This window comes from Gambusia affinis, linkage group LG13 (genome assembly GCF_019740435.1).
Source record: "Gambusia affinis linkage group LG13, SWU_Gaff_1.0, whole genome shotgun sequence".
Taxonomy (NCBI): domain Eukaryota; kingdom Metazoa; phylum Chordata; class Actinopteri; order Cyprinodontiformes; family Poeciliidae; genus Gambusia; species Gambusia affinis.
In genome coordinates, this window is record NC_057880.1 from 319,219 (window position 1) to 331,420 (window position 12,202).

The 12,202-nt window shown below is 40.1% G+C and overlaps 1 protein-coding gene across 1 annotated transcript; it reads right to left on the reverse strand.

Annotated features, from left to right (window-relative positions):
• Positions 1-3,718: 3,718 nt before the first annotated feature.
• On the reverse strand, positions 3,719-11,713 carry mtx2 (metaxin 2). The gene is made up of 10 exons (XM_044135807.1): positions 11,533-11,713; positions 10,670-10,717; positions 10,553-10,599; positions 10,025-10,097; positions 9,880-9,956; positions 8,453-8,545; positions 8,339-8,377; positions 8,140-8,265; positions 7,316-7,392; positions 3,719-4,285 (listed from the first exon to the last, which is right to left on the reverse strand). Exons 1-10 carry the CDS (start codon positions 11,570-11,572, stop codon positions 4,117-4,119), a joined length of 789 nt encoding a protein of 262 aa, XP_043991742.1. The 5' UTR covers positions 11,573-11,713; the 3' UTR covers positions 3,719-4,116.
• Positions 11,714-12,202: the final 489 nt, after the last annotated feature.

Consider the following 12,202-nt stretch of genomic DNA (forward strand, 5'->3'; position numbering starts at 1 on the left):
AACAAAGTGCAGACCAGTGGAAGCAGTTGGATAACATGATGGAGGGGTTGTTAACCGAAACAGCCACAACACACAATCTTATATAGGAATATATAAAACCTGGGATCTTCAGAGGTTTATTCCCTCAGCAGAAAGCAGGAGGACAAAAACGAAAACATTTCAAATAGACCTGTAGACGGAAAGGGTTTACTGTCCTAATTTCTCTTATGAATATTACCAGATCTGAGAAACAATAAAAAAAATAAAAGCGCCTCTAAACTGTCGAGAGTTGACTTCTGCTGTCCCCTGGTGGTGGATCTGTTTAATTACAAGCAGTAGTCTGACGGTACAAGTTCGCAGCATTTCGAACATACTGCACAAACTGAGAAACATAAAACCTTATCCATCCATCTATTTTCTGTTCACCCTTGTCCCTAATTGGGTCAGGAGGGTTGCTGGTTCCTCTCCAGCTACGTTCCGGGCGAGAGGCGGGGTCACCCTGGACAGGTCGCCAGTCTGTCGCAGGGCAACACAGAGACAGACAGGACACACAACCACTTACACACACACTCACACACACACACACACTCATACCTAGGGAGAATTTAGAGAGACCAATTAACCTGACAAGCCGGAGAACCTGGAGAGAACCCACCTTGCACAAGGAGAACATGCAAACGGAGAACATGCAAACTCCATGCAGAAAGACCCCAGGCCGGAATCGAACCCAGGACCTTCTTGCTGCAAGGCCACAGCTCTACCAACTGCGCCACAGTGCAGCCTCATAAAACTTTATATATATACACACACACACTCCCCGAGGTTGGACACGTCTCCCGATGTCCATGCAATATTGCAGTCGTGTCAGCCAACACAACTCTACAACATTCAGAGCTTTAAGGAACTCTGGGCAAATCTTATCCACCCCCGGGGCCCTGCCACCGAGGAGCTATTTCCCCAGGTTGGAGAGCCCAACCCAGAGTCCCCAGGTTCAGTTTCCTCAATGGAAAGCATGTTAGAGGAATTGAGGAGGTCTTCGAAGTATTCTGCCCACTGGCTCACAACATCCCATTTGTTTGCTGTAGTCTAGTTGTTTTCTTTATTTTGTATGTGGTTGATATATAGCCTACTTTTGTGATTTCATTTCACAAAACAAACCAGAAAAGAGTTGCAAAATAAAACAAGAAAACTATCAAGGACTGGACAGTCAACTCAAGTGTCATTTTCTCAGATTTTCTTATATGGTCAATGCAAATGATGGTCAGTATAATTTTTAAGTCATGAACTGCATAAATCAAATTTTACTGAGCAAAGCTCCCCATGAGAACAGTATTTTTTTCAAAAAACTCAAAATGCAGTGTTCCAAATTATTATGCACAGCAGATTTTCTAAACATTTTATGGATTATAAAGAACTGCAAACGGTCATTCTTTGAATGTGCAGCATTCAAAACATGTCCAAAAATCAAAAGTTATTTCAATCAAAAACATCTTAACAGACTGAGCTACATGTTAATATAGAACCACTTCTTTGATATTACAGCACAATTCTTTCATCCTTTCAACTTGTGAGTTTAGTTTCTGCTTGAATTTCTTTGCAGGATGACAGAATACTTTCTCAGAGCTGCTGTTTTGATAAGAACTGCATTCCACCCTCAGATCTTCTGCTTGAGGAAACTCCAAAGGTTCTCAATAGGGTTGAGGTCAGAGGAGTTATGGTGACCACACCATGAGTTTCTTTCCTTTTATGCCCATAGCAGTCGATGACACAGTGATATTCCTTGCAGCATGAGATGGTTCATTGTCATGCATGAAGATGATTTTGCTACAGAAGGTACGGCTCTTCTTTTTGAACCATGAAAGAAAGTGATCAGTCAGAAATTCCATATACTTTGCTGAAGTCATTTCCAGACCATCAGGGACTCTGAAGGGGCCGACCAGCTCTCTCTCTCTCTCGCCCCATAATTTCAGCCCAAAAAATGACTCCACCACCTCCTTGCTGACATCACAGCCGTGTTGGGATGTGGTGGCCGTCCACCAGCGATCCACTAATGCGTCCATCTGGAGCATCCAGGGTTGCACAGCAGTCATCAGTGAACTAGTCTGTTTGAAAATTAATCTTCATGTACGGCTGGGCCCACTGCTAGTGAGCTCTGGTTAGGGGCCCAATAGTTGGTTCATCCTGTGGAGGATTTTCCACCTTGAGGCTCCAGCAGCTTCAAATAACTGTTTGCTGCTTTGTAAGGGCATTTTAACAGCTGCTCAATCAACAAACCCAAAGATGGGTTTGTTGATTCTGAACAAAACCATCTTTGTTCAGAATCAGCCACAAATCTCTTCCCAGTACAATAACGCTTCAGTTTTTGTTAAATACCTAATATCTTGTCATATGGCACTTCACTATTTGATGATTTTTGTCAGCAGAGATCCTTTCTCTTTCCCATATTGCTTGAAACCTGTGGCCTGCTTAATAATGTGGAACATCCTTCTTAAGTAGATTTCCTTTAATTGAGCTCACCAGTCAAACTAATCAACCAGCTCTCTGAAATTAATGATAATGATTCAAAGAGCCCTGACACACAACACTATCTATGAATTTAGTAGCACAACAAAAAATGTAATCTTTATGACACTTAAATCCAATGTGCATAATAATTTGGAACACGGTATATATTATATATATGTAGTACTACTTAAGGGTACTCTCATACCCCCAAATAAAATCCTTTGGTAGTGTTGTAGATTCTGTCTTTTCCCATATCTCTTTTAACTCTTAATTGCTTACATGCGCACTCTGCCTGCAGTCACATATAAACATGGTTATGTAAGCTACAGTCATATGTAAACAGACTGTACCCTAACCCTAACAGGTAGTCTAATTAGTTTCAGATTACAGAGAAAAATAAAAAGCTAAAGTCGCTCTACAATCTTTGCCTCACTAGGTGTTACCCCTAATGTAATCATCTGTTCCATTTGTATGAAATGTATGGCTTGTAACATTTGATCATTTTTCAGCATTATAGGCTGTTTTATATAACCAAATCTCATTATTTCTCAAGGTAATTTACACTGAGGAGTTCTGGTCAGGTCCTGAACTAGTAATGGTCACAGCTTTGTTGGGATGTGGTGGCCATCCACCACCAATCCACTACTGCATCCATCTGTAGTGGATTGGTGGATTTTGTCTCTGTGCTGGTAGAGCAGAGAAGTCCAACAGTAGTATGACTCTGCCATGTTTGCACATCTAGGCAGATGTTGAATTAAGATATTTCTTCCTCCTCAGAGCAATTTCTAAGTCTTGCCAGAGATCCTCAATGAAGCTCATTAATTATCCAGGTTCCAAATAGTTATAACGGCATGCTGTGTTTGTCACATTAAAACAGAAAAATGAAGTATTTTGAAACCTGTTACTGCAGCTTTGCAGTTGGTTACTTCAATGAAGAGAGATGGTCTGGTGGATGTGCCTCTGCTGACCTCTAGTTGTGCTGCGTTTGGTCAGCATGGCTAATAACTCAACATGTCCTGGAAGTTCAGAGGTCAAACCAGTGACCTCACAGGAAATGTGAAAGACGGTGAACTGTGGGGCGGCTGGAGGCAATGGGACCTCACCAATGACCTTCAAGCAGCCTGGAGGCAGGAACACATTCAAGTGTAGCAGCTGCTTCCAGATGCTCAGAAACAGACGGAGTCCGTAATGTTTTCTCCTTTGAAAAGACGAGCAAAAACTTCAACCAATAAGATTCAAGGTTCACACTCGGCTTTTATTGGGAACGAAGATAAAACTACTTAGCTGAATGTCTTATGTAGGCACTTCACATCAACAAATGCAAAACAGTGTGGAACTCCTTCATGAGTATGTTCCTGTGATTTTGTACAGCAGCAGCTCAAAAACTGTCTGACAGGGAAATAAACTCGTACCATTTGACCTCTGGGGTCAAGTGGAGTTCTTCCCTCTGAAACTCGGTCATGTTGCACAGCTGTAACCCCACCCCCGCTGTTCAAAGTGTGTAACTGGAAATACTCAAAAAAAGAATTCAAATGTACAAGCATGGACCTAAGAGGAGAAGCGAGCAGCACAGACGTTGGTGTGGCAGGGAATGAGAGAAGGAGATGCAGAATGAACAAGACGAGTGTTTGTTTAGTCCTCCGTAAACTTTTTGTCGTCGAAGTAGGTCTGCTCGATGCGCCTGCAAAAGGACAGCAGGTTGGTGTAGCTCTTGACCCGGTCTGCCAGCTCGGTGCTGGTGAGTCTGGTGGTGAGGATGGTGAAGAGGTGGCCGAACACCAGCGCGTCCAGCTCCGTCGCCCTGCAGCACACAGCAAAGCTGCTTAATCAAAACGGCCTGGCAAATCAGGAATTGACATTCCTGATTTAGTTTTGTGTCTTTATATTTTAACATCTCAACTCTGCTTACTTCAGTTTAGTTCAAAAATGCTTTATTGATCTCAATTAAAAGTCATCTCAGTATCTTCAAAAATCATTATTGGGCAGGAAAGGAGCCTCTGACTGAAGACATCAGGCGTATTTGACTGTGAAATTGCAGAATTTGGAATTAATAAATAAAATTCAATCGTTCAAACTTTTTGCACTAGTTTTCTGGATGTCTTTACTGTATTTCGTAAAAACTGCAATAGAAACACTTTTTTTCACAACAGGACTTACATGATCAAACCGCCGGCCGTTACTACTGATGAAGACGACGACAGGAAGTGGTAGGATGACGGTTTGGCGCAAACAAACTTATTCATGTGTGATTTTTAATTGTGTATCTTATTTAATGGAAACGCCAATTTTGCGAAATTGCGTTTTTTTTCCACATTATCAGAATATCAAGCAAGTTTGTAATGGAAACACAGCTACTGATGCTGTCACTAGCTTCTTTAGCTAACAGCTAAAATAAACAAACAGGCAGCACAGAAGATATTTCACAGTAACCTGTCCTAGATGATAGCATCAGAAGTTAGCAAGTGCTGCTAATCGGCCTCCTTTGTTTTTCCCACTTCTTTCTGCCTTGTTTGGTTAGAAAGATGGGCAGAGAGAGGCTTAACTCAGGGATATCCACTCTGTTAGATGGAAGAGTTGCTTTGAAGATTTAGCAGTTGCTAAATAAAAATGAAACAGCTTGTTGCCATGGTTGCACACCTAAAGGGTCCAAAAGTATAAAAGGAGCAAAAATCCTTCCATCTGCTCTAAGCAAATGAGAGCCACCATAAGAGAAAAGCTCCAACATGACTACACAGATGTAGAATTTATCTTATGAAGATTTTTGTAGCAGATTCACAATAAAGGCAGGGTTTCCCCCAGATCTGCTAAGCCCGGTGGTCTGGGGGCTGAGGCAGTCCACCGCCTGTCCATCGGCGGTCCACCGTGTTTTTGTATTAAAAGATGTTATGTTGACAGGAAATGTAAAAATATTGCTGGGTAATTAGATGTTACGGGAAAATATTGTGAGTGAAACATTATTTAAACCCACAACTATAGAATCTCAAAAACAACTAATCAAAAAATACATTTAAAATGAATATCAGTTATTTGCACTTCTGTTTAATCAAATTAAGTCAGCAGCTCCATAAGGCCCCATAAAAGCTAATATTTTAACACAGACCACAGATATATAAATGTAACATTTGTTTATTGAGATGATCAATGCTGCTAAATGTGATTTAAAATGGTTTCAGCAAAGAATTTAAATTGTTTAAGATTTAAATGTAAGATTTTAAGGAGCTGGTAAGTTTACTTTGTAAAGGTTCAGAGAACAATATTCATAGTTAGATTGTTTTGTTACCATAGCAATAATCTGATTCTATGAGTTTAACCTTTGAGATTGAGCTCTGTTTGTTCACAAATACAAATTAGTAAACTGCAATTATAACTTATTGCTTTTTAGGTTGGCCAGTTAAACTACTCCGCCTCTCCTGTTAAAAAGCTGTTAGAGGTGCTGATGTTTTTAGCAGCAAGAGGGGCCCCAAAGTCAAATTCTGCTCAAGGCCTCATACAGCCTGGTTTGATGCTTCATGTAACCTGAAAAATAATAATAGAAATAAAACTAAAATAATATAAAACCTGTGGGTCGAGCGCAAAAATTCCTCACCGGGCTAAACTTGCATGATGAGGTTAGCACTGGTTCGTTAATCACTAAAGCACCGGCCAACCAGGACCTAATATATAAACTTTATAGGGAAGACAGGGTCAAACACTGGGCAGCGTGTTGAGATGTAAAAGCCACATAATTCTTTGTTCCATCTCACCGCTCCCTCAATGCACTCCTTTGAAAGCAAGTTATTCCTGCAGTTCACATAGAGCTGCGCAACCACAGCTAACACGGTGGGTTTTAAACTCTTATTTTGATGCAGAGTTTTGCAAAGAGACATCACCCTGGATATTTACATACAGGGTGACATGTATATAAATATCCATACATGTCACCCTGAGTCCAGTTTGAGTGAAAGGATGCGCGAGCGATTCCCGCTGAGGTAAACTAAAGAAATAAAGCAGTGACAGCGAGGCAATGCGCAGAGCCGTCTGAGTAATTGGTCCTCTCTGCCGGCTTTAAATGCATAAAGTAAAAACCTATTTTCAATAAACCTATATTTTAGGAATAAATATGCTCTGTCAGTGAAACGCTCAGAGCAACAGAGAAACTTGCAATCCAGCTTGATTAAAAAAAAAAAGCAAAAAAAAAAGGCATTTTTGTTTTTTACAAATTTTCCTAAAAATAAAAACAAGCAATGCTTAGCCTTGAGGGGATCGGGGGGCTAGTAAAGCATGGTGGGCCGCCAGGCTTATTCTACACTGGGGGAAACCCTGAAGTGGGTCATAATGAAATCTAAAAAGCACAACATATGTACATATTCAAGCCCAATGAAACCAGTTGCTTTACATTTAAAAAGAGAGAATGGCTCAACTTTAGCCCTGCCAGAACCTCACCTTCCATCTGAACCATTAAATCTGGTAAAGACAATGTCAGGAAAATCTGCTTTCACATTTTTATTTATATAAAATGAAAGTAAAACCTATCATTTATAATGCACTTCATAGTTGTGTGCTCCTTTGTGTTGGTGTTTGGGTAGATTCAATCATTTAAATGTTATATATTGATGATGCTCCTGTCAGGGAAACAAATATAAAAATGATGGAACAACAACAAAGTTACTTTCAAATAGTTTCACTAATAAATTTCGCCAACTTACTTTTGATGCTTTTATCAAGTTTAATATTATGGATTTTAAAGATCATTAAACAATTTTCAATGAAGCAAGCTCGCTCAGATGTAATGCTAAGGTTTATCCACCAGGTGGTGATCAAACATGTTTATGGTCAGCCAACTGATACCTACTGTTTGTTGAAGAAGTAAGGCTGAGTGCCCAGTCTCTGAGACAGAGCCTGACAGCACTGGTTCACATCTTCATAGACCTAAAACACATAGAAATAGCAGATGTCTGATTTTCAGGTAGATATTTCCCCAGCTAGTAGTGTCCACACATCTTTAACTTTTTCACATTTTCTCTCACATCACAACCAAAGTTCGATTTTGTTCCAGTTTAGTCTGATATACCAAAAGTGTTTCTAGCAACTTTTCACCCATAACTCAGAAACTGTTCAGAGTGGCTCCATTAAAACTGACTAAGTTTTGCAACAGATTTTCCATCTGGTTTTTGAACATTTATTGCTGATCAATAAATCAATGGTAGATTAAAATGAGCTCAATCATTTCCATTTGCATTATTTATTGATTTTCTCTTTCTGCCGAAACTGCTCTTCAGTCTGGTGTTTTGGGGTCACTTTTTAAAGGACAATTTTATTTACACAGACAACATTTATTTAATTTATTATTTCTGTTTTATTTACTTATATTTAAAATGTCTTCCAGTTTCAGCGTTAAATGTTCATCAGAATTTATGTTACCTGAAAATGTTCTCAAACAGCAATATTATTGTTTAACATTGACAGACCTACACTGAACCTCAGACATGATCAGTCTGGGTGTACTAAAGTGCCTGGCAGCTTGCTACTGTAAGGTGATGACTGCAGAGAGGGCAGTTATTATAAGCCAAACATTACAAGATGCATAGTTATTATGAAGCAGGTTAGCTTCAATAAAGAACTGAACTTCATGTTAAAAACATTTTGAAATCTGATCAGGCTTCAGCCCGTCTGAACCTGCTCCAGCGTCTTCCCTCCCCAGCCGATGGCGTTCATCTTCCTGCGCACCTCCCACTGCTTCTGGTAGGCCAGGATGTTCCCGAGAGGCCAGGAGTACGGGCTACTGTACCTGGCCCGAGAAATCTGCACACAATGGAGACGGCTAAGAGAATTTCATGCTTTTGGTTCTGACATCTGAGGAAGGAGGAAGACGGACCTCGGCTGCCGTGGCGTCGTCACACCACTGTACGAACAGCTGCAGAGAGGAGACAAAAGCTGGGTGAGAAGCTGCCGCAGCACTGAAGCATCAGCGTGTGGGTCTGACCGTTACCTCAGAAGTAAGCAGCATGTTGTACACCAGCTCCATGTACGCTTTCATCTCGGCTCGCTGGACATCGTCCAAGCTGTCGCTCAGCGAGTGGCCCTGGAAAACACAATCACATCACTCCTTATCACCTGAGGAAGATGCACCCTGCCAAAGCTCAACGACCTTCATAAAATTTGAAAGATTTGGGTTTTATCTAGGGAAGCTCCAATCAGGTTTTTTGCTGCCGATTCTGATACCGATCACCAACGAGGGCCGATTACTGATCACTGCAGATTGGTTGTTAATTTTTCGCTTTCGGTATAGATGATACTATGTGATCTAGAAAAATTATTTATTGGAAAAATATTTTTTTTTATCTATCAATAAATTCACCTAATTTAAACATAAAACATGCAAAATACTTTGCAGCACAATACAGCAGCTATTCAGTCAAAGGGACAACTGAAAAACCTGCAATCAGTAAAACAATATTTAACAGTAAGGCTCTTAACAGCCTAAATTTTATACAAGTCAAATACATCTCACAACACTGCGAATATGAAATGTCAAATAAAAAAGAAAACATTAATTTAAAGTCAAATGCAGGTTGCATCACAATGAAAAATCCTGAGTTACTAAATCCAAACTTCCAAATAGCATGCCTAGCTGATTAATGCTGGTTCTGATTGGTTGTTTCTGACCGAGCTGAGTAATTCTGCAGAACACAGGGAGGAGGTAGAGGAGATTGATTATTTTCCCCAGAGATTAACTGTCTTATGTTAGCACATAGCAAAAGTTTTATTATATATGTAAAATCTTGTATGCTTGTTACAAGGTGCAGCAGACGTTCAATGTGAGAGTTCTCTGCCGAGTGGGGCAAAAATAGCGCTACGTCTGTAAAATATTACTACCAGTAGCACGGCACAGCTGTCCAACAGCAAAAGCAGAACCAACATCTTCCACTGCCATCCCGAAGACTTGAATTATTTATCAGGTTATTTGTTTAGCACGCTCATTCTGGTGTTAGTTGTGCGCTGCTTTACCTGCTGTCTGATTGCTCCAGATGTCTTTTTTTGCAGTGAGCCTCAATATAATCATACTATAGAGTATAGTTTGTTTGTTTGTTTTTTAAATGTCATATTAGACTCGTTGTGTTGATACATTTTGACATACTTCACCACCGAGGTATTTTTCCATCAAAACACAAAAACTTCCCCATTATCTCTGAGCGTTGAAGTTCCTCACCACATTGTTTAGAATTAGGTGCTGTGCGCTTGCACAGTGTGAGGGAAAGAGGAGATAAGCTGCACACAAAGTGATATACAGGTGATCGGTTTTTAAGATTGGCAACAAGAGACAGTGATCGGCGATCACAAATCATACACCTTTTCACGGAAATGGGCCAATTATGAACGGTGGCCGATCAATCGGCACATCTCCAATTTTATCACCTTGGCTTTAGTGAATTGCACAATCGGTCCCAGTTCAGACACCACCTGGTTCCCCACGTGGATGAAGGGGATTTTCCCTACAGAGAGAACAAACATCAGGAATGTCGGCTAGGAATGGGAGGACGCCTCTGGTGGGTGTACTGACCAGACGGTGACATGTACTCAGCGTTGTATCTGCAGACCACCTGAACTGGCAGACCACACATCCGGAGATAGGCCTGTATTTGAAAAGCAGAGAAGTCAAAACTCCTTCTCTGGCTTGGAAAAGGAGAAGCTAGAGCTGCACAACATGTGGAAAACAACAAGGGTTTCTGTAATATCAGTGTGCTTAATGTGAGAAATGTACAACACAACTGGAAGAGATTCTTTGTGTACTGTGTACTGGTAAAGACTGGTTTTCTGATCAACCACAATGTTTAAAAAGCCTCACTTAGTTCAATATCACTTCACTTTATTTAGTTCAATACCAATTGTTTTTTGAAAAGTCACAAAATATAAAATTGCTAAGTTGGCAACAGTGGGGTAACTAAAGCCTTTTGTTTTGCAGTTAAAGGATTTTTTGGCTCTAGCGGCCTTTGACTGGGCTGCATTGCACGGATTTATAAATGTAGAGGTTTCACATAATTAGTATTAAAAATGTCTGCAGAGAAACATCCAGAAATCAAACTTTTACCTGAACAGAAAGAGACGAGGCATGGTCTGAGAGCAGGATCTGATCGTCTGCAGCAGAGAAATGCTTCAGCATTAGGAGACATTTAGGCAAAATGTTTCTGGAGATCCTCCAACTTACCCTTTAGAGGTTGGTACAAGGTTGCATTCTCAGGCCAAGGCTCTGCAGCTGTTGGTCAAAAACAAGCAGATTTTTCTTCTTCACACCAACTTTAAGTGTAATCTGTCTAAAAGAAACTGTTAAAGATTTTTATTTTAAAATCTACTAGGTCAAAATTCAAGCACTGGAATATCCCCTGCTCCGTTAGCTACAAAGCCCGGAGTATTACCCCTCACCACTGTGCTTGACCACTTTGTCACATGATCAGATCAATCAGAAAACTGATATCTGATGCAATAAAATCTTGTTTTCAAGACTAATTCAAACTATAAAATGTATTTTGTTAAGCACGTATTTTCGTGCAAAGCAGTGATACAACTAAAAACTCTTAGGTTACTTTTACGTTAACATGTTAACTGCAGAGTCTGCAATGAAGAGTCAGAGCTGAAGCTCTTGTTTTGTTCTTCCTCACCTTAAGTTGAACTCCGGTGTTGTGTATATTCTACCTGGGATTAAACTGTCTTGCTGCAAATAGGTGGATTTACAACTGACGTCTGTCTTCTCTGATACTTTCTTTAAGCTGCACACCTACACTTACTGCTTTCTTTTAAAAGGCCTTAGCTTATATTAAATTGATGAAATGTTTTAATTGGTGGATTCCTGCTGCTTTTTAGCCTGCCAAATTTAACAGAAAGCAATACCTTTAGGGGCATTTTTTTTAATTCCTTTTTAATGACGTTTGTGTTAAATGTTTTGATGGGCTTACTTGTACATGACAAAAGCTACAATTGACGCCTATGGAATACTGGTTAGCCTGGCTGAGCTAGCTGGCTAATGCTAGCCTAAAAACGGCTCACTATTGAGGAACTAGGTGACCGTATTACCTGCCATTTGCGACACGAAAGCCTCCGCCGCCAGCGACATGTTGCAGTACTTTTTCTGCAATTGCAACCAGAGCTAAGAACAGTTCTGCATGTAAGGTTAAGGACAGGTATTCTGCAGTCATGCAACCTTCCGTCTGTGATTAACGTCCCCCAAGAAACTAAGCTACTCCGATGTTATGTTCCACTTTTCGCTAAGCCCAGCGTTCCTACTTCATGTTCTTTCAGCCTCAAAATTAGAATTTTACACTTTACATCTGGAGGTCAGTCTTTGCATTTTTCTACAAACATGTACTGCAAATATACATGTACTATCCTTGGTTTTACCATATAATTTGCCCTGCGACAGACTGGCGACCTGTCCAGGGTGTGCCCCGCCTCTCACCCGGGACGCAGCTGGAGATAGGCACCAGCAACCCTCCCGACCCCATTAGGGAAGAAGGGTGTAAGAAAATGGATGGATGGATGGATGGATGGATGGATAACAATAATTTAGTATATTTCTAATATACTTACATTTGTGTAAGTGAATTTTAAAATAATAATAATAATAATAATAATAATAATAATAATAATAATAATAATAATAATAATAATAATAATAATTTAAAATAATAATAATAATAATAATACTATGTATTAAGTGTACTACCTATAAATATATAGGAAGTAT

What these genes read in the sequence shown, in the direction of transcription:
- mtx2 (XM_044135807.1), bottom strand. Translation starts at nt 11,572, where the DNA reads ATGTCGCTGGCGGCGGAGGCTTTCGTGTCGCAAATGGCAG. An exon ending in TTTCGTGTCGCAAATGGCAG is followed by an intron (nt 10,718 to 11,532) that starts GTAATACGGTCA and finishes TTTGACCAACAG; the next exon opens with CTGCAGAGCCTTGGCCTGAG. An exon ending in TGAGTACATGTCACCGTCTG is followed by an intron (nt 9,957 to 10,024) that starts GTCAGTACACCC and finishes TTCTCTCTGTAG; the next exon opens with GGAAAATCCCCTTCATCCAC.